The sequence below is a fragment of the Epinephelus moara genome, chromosome 11 (assembly GCF_006386435.1).
Source record: "Epinephelus moara isolate mb chromosome 11, YSFRI_EMoa_1.0, whole genome shotgun sequence".
NCBI classification, from domain to species: domain Eukaryota; kingdom Metazoa; phylum Chordata; class Actinopteri; order Perciformes; family Serranidae; genus Epinephelus; species Epinephelus moara.
In genome coordinates this window covers 10,513,194-10,530,049 of record NC_065516.1, presented here as the reverse complement: position 1 = coordinate 10,530,049, position 16,856 = coordinate 10,513,194, and the positions used below count along the sequence as shown (strand labels likewise).

Here is a 16,856-nt window from a genome sequence, read left to right as displayed (position 1 = left end):
TTGTTCCACTGCAGCGAAACTAGACAGTCATTGGATATATACTTGGTTTACGGCTCAGCGTCTCTGGGGGTCTATGGGGCAGTGGGCTGGCCTCGGCTGGCCTGGATGCTGGGCTTCTGCATGATGATTGGATGATCTGTCTGAGGCTGAATCCCTTTTTGATTGACAGCGAAATGAGCGAATCAGCGATCTTGAAATATAAAACACCACCGGAGCATTTTTCAAGTTTCATTCTGTTGTTCCGAGTTGATCTAGAGACTTTTCCAATCCTCTTAGTGACTTTTTCTTTGTTAAAAACGACTAGCGACAAATCTAGCATCTTTTTCTGGTGTTATTGGAGACTGTACTCGTGTTTGGAGACTCTGACTTCTGTCGCTCTGCAGTTACTGTCCCCAACGAGCAGTGGGTGCTGCTGTGAGCCACTCCACCATCCCAAAGCACTCACAGGCGGTCACACTAGCCTCGCGCAGCAGCCCCAGAGGGTAGAATTTACCTATAAATAAACGGACACATTTTATGATGTAGGCCGAAAATGAGCTTCCCCTCCTTGAAAGACCAACAGCCGCCACTGTAGAAGTAGTAGCAATAGTTAGTAAGTCTTTTCTTGCACATAAAGTAAGGATGTTCTTAACGTCTAATCTCCCTAAACAGACATCCAGCTGGCTTTCCACCAGTTTTCCTCTGGGTATCTTAATAATTAGTTTAACCTACCAATTATTCTGATACCGACTACCAAGGCTAACAATGTTTCATCGTCTAGTCCAGTCTAGTCCAGTACATTTTTCAGGCCAAGGACCCCTTAGCTGAAGGTGACAGGGCGGGGACCCCCTCACCACATATAGTGTGTAAAACTGATTTGCATATTAAAGGAGAGGTCCGGTATTTTGCACTTTGTTTCATCATAAACAACCAAGAAATGGGGCTCAGAGTGGCTAAGACCAAAATAGTGACGATTGCTCATTTTTGGAGAATTTGGCTTTCCCCTGCCTGGCTTAACACTGCTGCCTATGGCCATGTGTGCACCTGTCCTAAAACCACCCTAAATGTTCATTTTCAAAGCCATGAAACTCACCGAGTGGTCAGTGGTGTTCCTTGATTTTCTGACATAAAAATCGTAGCAAACTGTGGTTTCCATCCGTGTTTTCGCTATTCATCTCAATTGTGGAACTTTTTTTTTAGCTGCCTCACACCCGCGTGTAAACTTCCGCTTGATCGTTCGTTTGACCCTGAAGTGCTATACACTCCAGCCCACTTGATGGCGATAATGCTCCTTTACGTGGGTGTCGCCAACCGGCAGGAAACCATTGCAATGTCATGGGACACAGAAAAGAAGCAGAAGAAGAAGGCTGGTGTTGTGTTCAAAGGCATCATACTGCGAATGTTGTTTACAAGCAAGTAATCCATTGTGCAGTTGTTTAAACTTATTACAAAACTTTTTCGTTCGTTCTCGTTCTCCCTCCAGGAGTGCACATAGCACTGTCTAGCCGGCACTTTCGCTGAGCTAAAAGACTACAATGACTACAACCTTGTCGTAAACAAACCCCTTTCCGTTTCCGGTGATGGATTACTACCAACGGACAATCAGGCTTCCTATAGAAAATGAATGGATTAGACAAAATGTCAAATAAATCATCACGGAAACCACAGTTTGCTACGATTTTTATGTCAGAACATCAACGAACACCACTGACCACTCGGTGAGTTTCATGGCTTTGGAAACAAATGTTTTGGGTGGTTTTAGGACAGGTTGACACATGGTCATAGGACACACAGCAGTGTTAAGCCAGGCAGGGAAAAGCCAAATTCTCAGAAAATGAGCAGTTGTCACTATTTTCGGTCTTAACCACTCTATTTCATCATAAACAACCCAGGAATGGGGCTCAAAGTGCAAAATACTAGACCTCTCCCTTAAATTGGGCAATAGAGGTTGTCAGGCAGAGGGCCATATCGGCATCAGGCTACAGTCTTGACCTGTATTTGCTTCAGGTGAGGGAGGAAACGTCTATTTCAAAAAGATAACTAAAAATAATCTGATATTTTTAAACCGTGATTCTTTGACAAAATCTCTAATCTCGTGGGGGATGACGGGTCACCAAACATCTGTCCAATAGCTGTGCTATGTGTGAGACACTTTACTTGTAACTGGAGGGTGTGAACCTCAAATGCAGCGCAGGTCAAAAATAAGTAAATAAATAGAAAAAAGGTGCGATCAGTTCCTGTCTGTTGCTGTTTCTCTTTCTCTCTCTCTGTCCTAACTAGTATCTGCCTTTTGCTGATGATTAGGGATTCAGCGTGTGTCTCTCACTCAAGCGTTTGCTCCAAACAGTGGTGATGGCCTTTTGTTCGCCTCAGCCAGAGGCTTTGGCATGGAGGAGGAAGACAGCCAGTATGAATATGCATAACCTTCACGCACTAATGTCCACAGACAATCGCTGAAGAGAGGAGGGGAAGAGCGGCAACGGTGAAGCCGTGTTATTAGACAGTTTTGTCTAACCATACTGCAGTTTGGTTTGCAGAGGAAGAAATTGGTCTGCGACATCTCTAACATCCTAAGTTCAGCCGACAGGAGATTATTGACTTTGCTATATTTGATCATACTGTAGATTTTGCATCTTACAGAGATTTTCCACCTGTAAAGCTGACTGTCCACATTCTAAATTCAAAGTGTCAAGATCATATTTGCCAGTTTTATATATAATCATTTGCTGTCACTGCAAAGACTGGTTGCTATAGTAACAACTCACGCATACTCATTGACTGAGGGCATGCTCTCCGGGTGCTGCAATGAGCCTGTAACATGGATGTGCCCTGTTTGTTCTCACTGCATTTCTGATGGGAGTTTTATATTCATGGCACAGAACACGTCCGTCACACATGAAATCAACAAGAGTGGTATCTGTGTTGCCTGTCACCACATTCCTCCATGCTTGTCCACTGCTCTTCCAGTCACAACATGCGATGTCAAACATGTGCCGGGCTGGGAGTGATGGGGAAGAAGATTCAGTTGCATAGTAAAAGAGCAGATATGAATTTCAAATTGTCAACAAATGTGATTTAGGTCTAATCTGATTTTCTGATTCGAGCTGCCTTTCTGAACATGAACCCTCGCTGCTCTAGGATTCCAGCTCCACTCTCTAACGACTGAAGGTTTATTCTCAGTGTTCTTTCTGTTGTATACACCTCCTCTCTGAATCACACTGACCCTGCAATCTCCATTCCAGTCTTCTTTGCTGTCTTTGTCCTCACCATCTCCTTTCTAGTCACCTCTCCTCCAGCTCTCTTTTCCTGTCCTTCATATCCTTTTCTTTTTCTTCCACCTCTGCCCTATCCAACTCTTTTTACCCTCATTCCTAATTCTACCTGTGTCCTCACATGTCTTTTCATCCCTCTCTCCTCCTCTGCCCTTGTCAAACCCTTTCAAACCCCTTCCACCCTTCCCTGCTCCTCTATGGTTCATCTCCTCCGTCCATGCCCTCAGGATATTTGCCCCTGGGCAGCTCCTCCCTGCTGCAGTCCCCACAGCGGCTGTCCCAACTTACCCAGCAGGATGACGATGCACAGCAGGATTGCAATCAGAGCCCCTGTGCTGAGACCCGCCGAAGAAAGGAACGCCTCGCCTTGGCACATGCGGATCCTGCCGTGGCGCTGACACGGGCACACCCGCAGGGTCAAGGTGCTGGTGCCGCTCAGCGATGGCTCCCCACCATCCCACACCACAATGGGCAGCTCGTATAGCTCCTGGGTCAGGTGGTTGAACCGCCGCCGCCTGGCAATAATGCTGGCCGTGCTGTCTGTAATGGAAAAAACATGTTCAGGAAAATTAGACCCCTTGGCTAAAAAGACTAATTGTTGCTTTGCTCTTCATTCTCAATTGCATCACTCTTTCAACAAAGTCTGCAATTATCTTTTTCTACAGAATTGTCAGCTAAAAAAAAAAAAAAAATCCAATCTACAACATTTCCCTTTGTGAATTGTGTCTTTTGCTTTTGAAGTACGTGAACCTGGTAGATTTCCGACGTTGTGTTACTGCAGCTTCCCTGTGTGCCAAGGCTAATTAATTTCAAAGGTGTTCGTTTACTATTTTAATGTGCTGCAAAAGAGCATTTCACCTTGGCCTCTGCTGAAACACTTCTGTTAATGGAACATGTCACGTAGATAAACAGGAATAAAAAAGGCTGAATTTGTAGAGAAGAAAGCAAACAAGAGAAAACTCGAGAGGAAGGTTTTATGAAAAGATTCGGCAAAGAGGGTTGCAAATAAACGCACAGATGCAACACTTTTACACACGAGGAAAAGAAAAAGGTGGATTGAAAAGGAGCTCACTGTGCTACTTGTTATGTCAGTACTCTCACAGCCTTGTTTACTTCAGCCTAATTTATTTCGACATCAGTGCATTGTGGGACTACAGGGAGACTGTATAAACAGGGAGCTTTATAAATACATGTATATACATACTATATGTATACGCTAAAAAACAATCCAGCAGTGGGAAGCACACAGAGCTCCTGCATGGTCAGCAACAGGGGCAACATCACCGACAGAGCCACCATTAACCATCTGGGCGCATTTATGGTCCAGTTGCCCACGAAGTCCAACCAAAACCAAGTCACATCTATGCTGCATTCACTTCCACCATGGACAGTTTTGTTCAAAGTGCAACATCAGTGCAAAAGGAGTGCCAGCAGAGTGCTAGAAACTTCCTTCATGGGCAAAATAAAGAAAAAGCTGACTACAGATTCAGTGCATCTGTAACATAAATCTATATTTGTGCACAAAGAAGCTATACAATGTACTTTAAGATTAGATTTATTTTCTTTAAATAAGGACATTTTATCTGAAGGGAAGATAAGATGATATTTGCTTGAAGGGTAACTTCTGTATTTTTCAACCTGGCCCATACTTTCCTGTGTTTTTGTGTCTACGTGATTAATGTGAAGAACAGTTTTTGAGACTGGTCCGAGAACTGCCCATTGGTCCAACAGCCCATTGGTCCGACATCCCATTGTTTCGACCATATTAAACCCATTGTTCCGAAGTCCGTTCCAAAATCATCATGATGCCCTATGGTTAAGGTCTGGTTAGGTTTAGGCACAAAAACCACTTGGTTAGGGTTAGGAAAAGATCATGGTGTGGGTTAAAATGAAAAAGAAAGTGACAAACACATAAGCTGTGAGCCTGCTTCGCCTCAAGCCTTTCCCAGCTGACCCAGAGCCGGTTGCAGCGCACCATCAAGGTAGAAATACGGCCGCTGGGAGCTGTTCAGCACTGCGGACAGTCGGATTAATGGGATGTCGGATGTCATGAAACAGGCTGCATTGTAAACACTCCTGGCATGTTCGCAATCAATTTATGTCCACTACAAGTGCTTGTTTTTGCCACTGACAGGCTCAGATTATTATTCTAATTGTCTAACAATTTATGTTAATGATCCCCACAGAGACAGACCTTCCTGATAAAGGGTACGATCCTTTTTGTTTGACTGGAAACAGCCCTGAAATCGCTATTGCCAAAAACACCACACTCCAATTAAATAAGCAGTAGTTGTAGCATCTATAGAACCAGCATGTTCACATCTCACTGGGTGAATACAGGGTTTATTTCCACCAAACCTGACTTGGATATTGTTGGAACAGTGGAAAGATGAACCAAGATGTTTCTGGAGTCTGGCAGGTTTGGGGATACTGATTTCAAGGCTGTTTCTGGTTAAACAAAAAGGCTCTTTTTATCCCTGTGGGGATCCTTTCCAAAGTGTTGTAGTACACTTACAACAATAAAAGCCTACAAGTGACAAAAGCATTTTTAGGTGCACACTCCCCGAGTGGTTACAATGCAGCCTGTGTTGCAGCTCATGCCTTCTCACTCAATACTGGGCCAGTTTCTGAAGTTCTTCCCATTACTCAATTGGACACCAAACCATGAGAAAAAGGGTCCAAGTTCAAAAACACTGAAGTTTCCCTTTAACTATACTTTACTGGAAATTACTAAGTAAAAGATGGTAATTCTATATCATGAATAATTTAAAGTGTTGATTTGAGAAACTACTTTACACTGCTCATGTTTCCCCTGTGCTCAGCTCAGCTGAGTGTTCCAATAACCATTCATAGTCAGCTTTAAAATACCATTTGCTGCCAATGCAAGCTTGTTAGCCAAACTCACACAAAGATGGTTTCACCTGCACCCCGTTATCTGCACTAAAATAGCCGCTGTTCACTTGTTTTCTTCTGCAGCAGTGCACACAAAGCTTATTTCACATTTGGTAGGAGTGTTAAACACTTCTTTTCAAATGGCATGCATGCTAAGAAGCTTACACCAACATGTATAGACCCTAATACCACAACCTTGCATGCTGGGCTGGTCTTACGGTTTACCATCAGGAATCTAACATGCAATCCTTACTGGCATGTGTAGGCTCTTTGAGAGGGGTTATTTCAGCAGGAGATCACCTGTCAGTGGTATGACAGGTGTGCAATTAGCTGTACTTGAGGAGACTGCTCGCACAGCACAGACTGATCAACTGCAAAACTGAAGGCAAAATATCTCATTAAATGCTTGTATTATGAGATAAGGAGTCACATAACAAACAGCAGCTGCAGTATATGATCATCCATCCCTGTTCATTCAAAGTTTATGGATAGGTGAATCACATACCTGAATGACTAACTTGAGCCTCACATGACTGACTAACCAGAAACTTGCAGATGACACATTGATATATTTTCACACGACATTCTAAGTTCCGAAAAAATGCTGAATCGTGCACAGGGGCAACCTTTTCCTTTTCACCCAGCGAAAACACCTCCGCCGTGCTGTACTATCGTGCTGCTGCTCTGAGACCTCGCCTCCCACTCCAATCTCTGCTCCATCTATGAATAATTACAATGATCGACAGTTGGAATGACAACACGTACTTCAAGCTTTATTAAGTCAGACTCACAGTATCACCGTATCAGCAAGCAGATGGGTGGAGGGTGGAGGTGGGGGGGTTTTGAGAGAGTGGAGTATGAGAGATGCAAATAACAAGGAAGAGAGATGGGGAGTTGAAAGATGAGAGGAGGGAAGGAGAGGGAGGCGAGGGGGGTGAATGGAGGAGGTTGCGCGTGTATGTGCGAGCCAAAGAGAGAGCAGAGGACGAAGACGGAGGCTGAGGCAGAGAGAGACAAAACAGGCTGTGTGTACTGTGTCCGCTGTGGCTGCCTTTACACTTTGAATCACATACCCACAGCAACGCGGGGTCCCTGTGCAGACCACAACGAGAAAGTGCACATCAATAATGTCATGCTAATTTCACATTAAAACCACCTCTCGTAGCATGTGGGTGCAAGAGAGCTGTGCATTTTGTTGATTAACGCCGCAGTGAGATGGGCCATCTGCAGCCGCGCGGTGCCCACGTAGGAGGAGACACTGCACGAGTTAGCACAGTCACGGGTTAACTGTGTTGTGACAGCTAGCTCTATATGGCATACCTGCAGTGCAAGCTGGGCGACTACCCAGGAAATAATGGAAAATATGCTCTTAAGAGCATCTCACACTTCATTGGAAATAATCCTACGTGTTTTGATTTGTGTTACTTTGCACATCACTAGCAATCACTTTTCCATCTTTTTCTGGTATCTTGGTTTCTAGCGCATAAAAAAATAGCATCAATATGCATGTGTTCATGGTTCCTCACAACCCTGTGGAATTCCCCCTGAGCTGGGTTCGTTAAGACAGAATACACACCACTAACTGGAAAATGGCCTCATTTTTTTTTTTCCTTTTTTACTTTTCCAAAAGCATTAGCATGATAGGGCAAGGATCAGTTACATAACTTTTGTATCACATACATCCCTGTCTCTTCATCTCAAGATATGACGGGAAGTGAGATTTCACAGCAGCAGACAAAAAGTCTGCAGTTGCACAGAATTAAGCAGTTTTAGGAGAATAGGTGCCCTAGAGCACTCAACTATGATCTCTGTGGAAACTCAAGTCTTTCTCATAGTTTGTTTTCTTGATAAGGAATGACTGTCCTAAAAAGACACGTGGGATGTAAATGTAAAACAATAAAATTTGCAGTATAAGTTTAGTAATGACCAATTAGATTTAGATTTAAGGTATGTATCATATAGTGAATGCAAATATCTTTGTAAAAGGGATGACTCACTGTTAAACATATGAAGTGCGATTAAAAAAAGCAAGCCAACAATAGACACACCCGACACAATCACATCTCTACAGACTTCACACTTGCCTACACATGCACTTAGCTGTTTTCCTTGTGAACTTTGGTGGGTGTGTGTAGGTGCCGCTTATGGGATTCGGCACGAACCTTCTCTCCAGTTGCTACTTGTAGCACGACATACATTGTGGTGGCACTATTTTGGGGAAGAATATAGAAGTGGTCATATTGCCATGTTGGGTTGGGCTCGAGTTTATACAGGCTGTGAAAATGTATGCATTATGTAGGTGCTGAAGATAATTTAGTCCATACTATTGTTCTTTCTACTAACAGAAGTGGTGATATACTTGCATTTCCTGCAAATGGTGCATCAATTTGTGTTTCTCTGTTTGACTTATAAGGCTCTGTATTGACTGAGTTGCATCAGTGAACCCACCATTATGAGTAATACATATCGTCACTGTCAGGCAGAAGCCTCGTATGTCCAAAACTTCAAAACTTTTCAGGAAATATCTAGATATATTTATATACACTCACTGGCCACTTTATTAGGTACACCTTGCTAAGACTGGGTTGGACCCCTTTTGCCTTCAGAACTGCCTTAACTCTTCGTGGCATAGATTCAACAAGGTGCTGGAAACATTCCTCAGAGATTTTGGTCCGTATTGACATGATAGCGTCACACTGTTGCTGCAGATTTGTCGGCTGCACGTCCATGATGCGAATCTCCTGTTCCACCACACCCCAAAGGTGCTCTATTGGAATGAGGTCTGGTGACTGTGGAGGCCATTGGAGTATAGTGAACTCACTGTCATGTTCAAGAAACCAGTTTGAGATGATTTGAGCTTTGTGACATGGTACGATATCCTGCTGGAAGTAGCCATCAGAAGATGGGTACACTGTGGTCATAAAGGGATGGACACAGTGAGCAACAATACTCAGGTAGGCTGTGGTGTTTAAACCATGTTCAGTTGGTACTTAGGGGCCCAAAGTGTGCGAAGAAAATATCCCCCACACACAAGGCAGGTGGTTGATACAAGGCAGGATGGATCCATGCTTTCATATTGTTAACACCAAATTCTGACCCTACCATCTGAATGTCGCAGCAGAAATCCAGACTCATCAGAGCAGGCAACGTTTTTCAATCTTCTATTGTCCAGTTTTGGTGAGCCTGTGCGAATGGTAGCCTCAAAGTTTGATGTGTTGTTCATTCAGAGATGGTCTTCTGCAGACCTTGGTTGTATACAGTGGTTGTTTGAGTTACTGTTGCCTTTCTATCATCTTGAACCAGTCTGGCCATTCTCCTCTGACCTCTGGCATCAACAAGGCATTTTCACCCAGAGAACTGCCGCTCACTGGATATTTCCTCTTTTTCGGACCATCCTCTGCAAACCCTAGAGATGGCTGTGTGTGAAAATCCCAATAGATTAGCAGTTTCTGAAATACTCAGACCAGCCCGTCTGGCACCAACAACCATGCCACGTTCAAAGTCACTTATATCACCTTTCTTGAACACTGTGTCTTTACAGTTGGTATTGTGTCTTTATATATGGTCATTATATTACTAATATTTTACCAAAATCAAGCTGGTCTTAAGTTTAAGTTTGTGACCAGAGAATGTCGAGATTGAGATTTTATCAGTCATTGATTAGAACTGCTGCATCTGAGGCAGTAAGTGCACTGCATTACATGATCAACTTACAGGTTACAAAGTTTATTGTCGCTATGTGTGCGCTCAGTTTTCAAAATCTCTCTCTCTGATTATCAGACCTAGCTATCACACCCCTCAATCCCCCTGCCTCACTCCCTGTCACAAGGAGACTATTCATGGGAGAGGAGAGGAAAACATCAGTGCTGGGTCTAACCTGTGTTCTTTATTTGGCCTTTATTTAGTTAGATCCTTAATTTAGAAGTCACACAAAATCCCTTTGTCACTGAATATGGCACCACAGATGGAGGCGGGGTGGAGCAATGAGGTTTTGCTGACAGTCTGAGGATCCCATGGAGTTAAGAGATTTAGTCACAAGCTCTTTTTAAGACTTTGTATTGGTTAAATATTTGTAAAACCCACAGGCAGACATGAAGGGTGATCCATTGACAATTTTATTTTTTATCCATAAATGCATTCAAACACAAAGATTAGAGGTTTCCCCCCGACAGTGACAATACGTAATGTCCTGAGATCAACAACCAAAAACCAATTAAAAAAAGACTCCTGGTCAGAAATTGAACTCTTTTCATTGCCATTAAGGCACATGGCTGTTACAGAGTTCAAATCAAGTAGAGAGATAATTTTAATTAATACTTTGGGCAATAAGATTGACTCATTTGGGGACAATTACATCAGCGATTAAGGATAATGACTTGTCATGAGAATAAAAATAATATCTGCGTATGCTATGTGTGAATCAGTTCAAGTGAGTATGGTGCATATCCATAATGACAAGCACTCACTATACCCTTATTTCCATTATGAGACATATTAAGGTGAAGTTGTTGCACATCACTTTTTGTTGGATGACGCTATTTTCAAAGTGTAAACTGACTGCTGAATCAGTGTACTGCTGAGGCTAACTTACAGTATAGCCCAGGCTAAATAGATTAGCATCTGCTCACAAACAGTTAACCACCAACATACTGACAAAGTTCTCTGGATGGAAACTGCACTTTTAAAATTACAGTGGCATGCATGCCATCATGTAGACTATAATTACACTGTATTATACTAATCATGAAAAATAATAACTTTAATAACATTTGATTATTTGGTTTAAAGGGGCTTACCCATCCAAAAGAAGAAGTCACATATCAAACCAAACCATCTGTACCAAACACAACAGGGCAAATACATGTGCCATTACACGTCTGCGAATTATTACAGGACAGCTTTGAATATTGATTAATGGCTCAGTGTTGTTCAAACACTAATATCATTTTGTGTAGAAATAATAGGCCTTTCATGCAGAATCACAAACAGCAGATCAAGAGACAAATGTAACAACCTCCTTTAAAAAGCAGCCTCTGCATTCAATAAGGATTAGTGTGACTCGGTAAGGCTTAGCTTAAGAAAACATGCCCAGCAGTGGCTACAGATAACAGTTAGTGATTGGGCTGCTTGCACAAGAAAAAAATATTTGCTTACTGCATTGGTTCCAGCCTATTCACACAGTCACAGTATGGTCTGTTTGTTCCATAAGGTTGTGTTTTGTGTTTCTGACTTAATTATGGGTTGGCATGTATGTTTCTGCAGTTAACAGTCAAAAGGGGACTGCAGAGTACTGTTATTATGTATACCTCTGTTACACAGGAACAAACTGGTTCACAGCTCCAATGTGGCACCAACGGCTGCCTTGGCCTTACTGCACATGGAGTAACTGGCAAAACGTGTGAATTTTGCATGAATAACAAGAAACATTTCAATTTCTCCAATGTGAGATTGTAACAATTTTCAGTTGTTTGTTGAGCAAGTTTTGACAAAACCAGCTTGAGACAAGCTGCTCTGCCCTCCCTGCACAAATCATGCAGTTTCAGCAGATAATGGGTGTTTGGGAATCTACAAGTATAACAGCCATTGCAAGTGAAGTGTGAATGACATAAAAGCTAATTAAACGTCCCACATATCAATGGCTCGACAGCACTTCTTTCAACACAGCTGATTAACTGTAATATTATAAGGTCTTCTGCGTGCACACTGGAAGAAGATGCCTTCAGAAATCAATTGATCTATTTAAGTGTGTGGGTTATTTAGAGATCATAGCGTCCGCTTAATTGCCTTTTTAGAAGCAAATGTCATCCCAATGTGACAGATGACGAGATCAAAGAGGCATTCAATTTTTAGTCATTGTAAAGCAGACATAGTCAAGTTGAATATACTTAAAGGGCTTTTAACCAAACAGGTTTGTCACAAAGTGCCTCCCCGGAGCAGCTGAGCAGACGCATCCCTCTTGTTTTCCAGCTTTAATGGAGCCTAATACGCTGTAGGAGTCTGACCTGCATTTATTGTAGCACATCCAGCACTTCGACTGCATCAACACATCCGCAAGACAGCTCTAAGGAGCCTTGACTTCATCTCCGCAAACACAGATCACAACTCAACGGCAAGACAAAGGCCTTGATCTAAATCTAAGACTAAATCTGTCTTTTTTATTTAGCTAAAAACTGACACTCACTGTGCTGATCTGACTTTGTTAAACGGAGCCGGAGCTGTTACAGGTCTCCCTAGGAAGAGCACCAATTGTAACAAGATAATAGCTTTTAACAAATCAGATATGATTGCAAGTATGGAAAATAGCTTCTTAAAAAAAGCCATAATACTTTAGTTAATGGGTTCCTTTTAGAAATCCTGATTGTTAAATTAACTGAAATGAGTGAGGAATCAATTGCAGATATCATCCGTTATTTAACTAAAAAAAGCAGTCATTAAACATATCAGAGTCTCTCAAACTAAATCCTTTTTTTTTTCTTTCTGCAAAAACTGTGCACAGAGCCGCAAAAAGACCCAAGTTTCATGAGGATCCTTTGTGAGCAAACTGTAAGTGAGGAGGAAAGGAGGTCATGAGAGAGTTAGTCGTGTGAGTGACTGAGAGGGATTTTCGTCAGTTGCACAACAACAGAGGGAGGTATTAGGCGCTGGCAAAGAGAAGCTACCAACTGTTGGTCTGCTACAACAGCAATGAAAGAAGCTGCTTCGAGTGTGAAGAGCTTACTTTAATTATCAGACACAGGAGTCAACAGTATGGTACGTTGTGCCTCTCCCTCACCCGGATATTGTGAACACAGCAAATAACTCCTAATACACAGTGGCAGTAGAACGCTATGTGACTTTGACACCTCTTTTGAGTGCGAGTGCAACTGCACGCTCCGAGTGACTGGAGATGACTGAAGCAGCATGAATTCCGGGTGCGGCGGCTTAACATTAAGAGGGAGGTTGGTGTTTTGAAAATGCGAATAAGGAAGGGTGTCTGCCTCTGCAAACCCATCAAGTTGCGCTTAGAGTTTACATCCAACTCTGTGAAAACATGAATGCTTAACGCACATCTTCCACCCGGCAGCACAGAAGATCTAAACAATCAGCACAGTGTCACGGTGGACACCCAAGATTGGTGTCACAAATTCAGTATCTGACCAAATGTCTCTCCTTCTGTTTCTGAGATATGATGCTGAGGTAATGACCAGAAAAGTGTTTTTGCAGAACACGATGATGTCACAGTGAAGTTGTCTTTTGACTTTTTAGATTTACAATATCGTCACTTCATCATTATATCCTATTAGACATTTGTGTGACATTTCATCATAATTAAAGTATGAATCCTTGAGTTTTGGTCAAAAACATGTTTTGTGAGGTTACAGTGACCTTGACCTTTAACCACCAAATTCTAATTAGCTCACCCTTGAGTCTAAGTGGATGTTTGTGCCAAATTTGAGGAAATTCCCTCAAGGGCTTATTGAGATATCATATCCACGGGAATGAGACAGATGCATGGTCAGGGTGACCTTGAACTTTGACCACCATAATGAGATCAGTGCTTTCTCGAGTCCAATTGTGGCTAATTTGAAAAATTCCCTCAAGGTGTTTTTCAGATATCATGTTCACGAGAATAAAACAGATGAGGTCACAGTGAGAATGAGCTCTGACCTCTGACCAGAAAAATCTCAGTTCATCGCTGAATCCAAGTGGACGTTTGTGCCTAATTTTAAGGAATTCTCTCAAGGCCTTCCTGTAATATCACATCATAAGAATAGGACAGACAACTGGGAAAGAAAATGCCTCAAGCCACGGCTGTTGCTGGCACAAAGGCACAAAAATTGAAACAAGTGACATAATTTACTCCAGGTGGACAAGGAATTATGATATAAATGAGTATGAAGCAAATTACACAGCAGAACAAATAAGAAAGGTAGTGAGAAGGTAATCTGGGTGCTAAACACTGTAATCCAATGGTTTGTCATTTGAGTTTTTGGCCTGAAAATGGCACTTGCCTTTACTGATAAGCCAACCCAGAAGGAATATGTGTGTTTGATAGTGTGCAACTTTAAAGGCAGCTCTTGAAACAAGAACCACTTTCCTTGTCTAAAAGCTAGCTTAAAGAGTGCACTTGATCAAGGCATTTAACTGCTCCAGTGCAGCTCCTCTGTGGTCAACAGAACAAGTTGGAGGCTTTGCTGGGTTGCTGCCTCCCTTTCATCTGGTCAACTAACCATTCAGGTTGTTGCTCTAAATCAGAACATGCTCTGTAAGAAATTTTCTTGTTAAAGAACGGAAGCTGTGTAAGGAAACAGAAGGCATAAATTGGGAGTATCTCAGTATCTGTTAGTTACGTGACCTATTTATTCCTATTCCTATTTAGGAATCATTTCTGTGTCCTTTGTAAAGTTCCCTTTTCTTTCAAGTTCTCTCTGACAAATGATTCAAATATGAATAATTTCTTATTTCCATGTCATGACACATAATCGGCCCATCCCACGTGGGATTATATCACAGATATAGTTAGAGAAAAACAAGATCCTGTGGGATGGTGTGCAGCAGGAGCTAAATCCAAATTGAAAGGCACCATTACTCAAAACAGTATGAACTAAAAAACTGCTATCAATCCTTCAAGAAAGAAGTCTTTCCTTCCTGAATGCTTTGGGAATATTTTGCTGCAGATGGCTCTGTTGTGATAAATCTAACAACCTTTGAGAGAATCACTTTGCAAGAGTGGGGAATATTTTTAAATGTCTGGTATTTAGGTTAGAAATCTAGTGTTTTAGGAGTTTAATTTGTCCTATGCACTCAAAATAGACCTGTCCCAACTTGTCACAGTGTTTAAGTTGCTTTTCCTCTCGCTCCACAGGGGTACCTATTTGTCCTGGAGGATCACAGCAGGAGCAATTACTTCCAACAAACACCCGTCCCGTCCCGTTACAAGGTCGGTAATTTATTATATTAAAACATAATATCAATACAGATGAAGCGTCCCTCTTGGACATTTTGGCTACCCTTATGTCTCAACATATCATTGCTGTCCAGTGGAAACCTTGTATCTCCCAGTGGGGAGACCTGGGGGGGGGTGGGGAGTGGGGGGATGCTGTTGCTGCTGCTCTCCTGGCCTTAGGTTTTCCATGTAGGCACATTGAAGGGCAGGGAGGTTTGCCTCACTGCCTCAGGCTCTCCTCATTTGCATGTGGAAGGGCGGACAGGTGGAAGAGTCTTTCTGCGTAGGCCCAAGGAAAGGCAGAGGGGCCCCAGAACAGAGCCATACCACCAAATATAATACTGCAAATGGCATAAAGTTTTCTTTGACAAAAATGTTCCTGACTGAACTGCAGTTGTTTGAGTGGCCACTTAAAGCTGGCTCTAGAAGCCAGTCAATCCCATGGAACCTCATGTTACAATGGCCAATTTTACAGCAGAAAAACAACAACAACAACAAAAAACATGATTACAGCCAAAAAACAGTTTTGGTCTCGAGCTGATTTCTCCCTGCGGTGTAAATGTTTACATAACGTCAGCATTTACATCTTATTAAGGCTTAAAGTTATGTAAAATTAAGGGCTGACTGCTTTGATTGTCCTCAGTTTCTCAGTGAGATCCATCCCTCACTCCTCCACAGCGCCAGCCTCTCAGCCAAATATGGTCACTTCTGGCTCTAAAAAAAAAGATGGCAACAGCCAAAATGCCAGACTTGAGGCTTAAAACTGGGAGTCCATAAAACCAATGGGTTACGTCAGGTAAACAGTGACAAGGTGATTTCATCTGACTTCTAAATAAACAAACTCAATAATTAAAGTTGCTGTTTGAGAAGCTGACCCCTACTAGAACAGCAAACTTTCTGTTGCTGCCGTTACGGAGGTCAGACCCAACACTGGTGCTGGCCAACAGCTTGCTGTGATGCCTGGCAGTAGTTAAATTCAAGTTGCTACAGTATCTACTGGGTTGCCCTCGCTATCTTGCTAGCTAGTCAATTGTTGTCTCATTTGTTGTCTGATAAATAGAGAGAGAGAGAGAGAGAGAGAGAGAGAGAGAGAGAGAGAGATTTTGGGCAATAACAGGGAAGATCTTTGTCTTTTTAATGTCATTTTGTGTATCTGTACGGTGTCCTTGAGTGCCAAGAAAGGCGCCTTCAAATAAAATTTATGATTATTATTATAAAACTGAGAGCACATGTAGTTGATGAAAATGTAATGCAATGCATGCACTGCCTTGGATGTGACCACTTCAATCAATGACAGACAAAACATGTATCACGACTCCATTTGAGCTTTTTTTTGTTGAAATACTAATAATACATGACATGTGCGAATAGTTTTTTTTGTTTGTTTGTTTTCATTTCCTGAAAAGGAACGGTCCTGAACTCACAAGGATTCTATCTGACAGCAAAAATATTTATTATTGATTGTGGCTTTACTGATGCAACCTATGGGTCCTTATGGGTCAAAAACACACTCCCAAATTAATGTACCATGTGCAACAAATGCATATTCCTTAAACTTGCAAACCTTAGAAGATTCTAACAAAAATATAATGCTACTTCTTTAAGCAGAAAGACCACAGAAATTTACAGCCTTTATAAAACTTGGGCCAAACCCAACAAAATCTGAGCGCTCACATAGTTATAATGAACTTTGTAACCTCTAAGTTGATGATAACACAATGCAGTACACTTACTGCCTTTCTAATCAGTGACAGACAAAATGAGTATCTTGACATTTACTGACCATA

The 16,856-nt window shown here is 42.1% G+C and overlaps 1 protein-coding gene across 2 annotated transcripts in view; it reads right to left on the bottom strand.

Moving 5' to 3' along the window:
* The window catches only part of LOC126397485 (cadherin-18), a 260,496-nt gene that overhangs the window by 9,375 nt on the left and 234,265 nt on the right, over window positions 1-16,856 (bottom strand). For both annotated transcript variants that reach the window (XM_050056324.1, XM_050056323.1), the window contains exon 11: window positions 3,540-3,791. In XM_050056324.1, coding sequence (XP_049912281.1) covers window positions 3,540-3,791 — 252 coding nt within the window. The remainder of the gene's footprint in view (window positions 1-3,539; window positions 3,792-16,856) is intronic.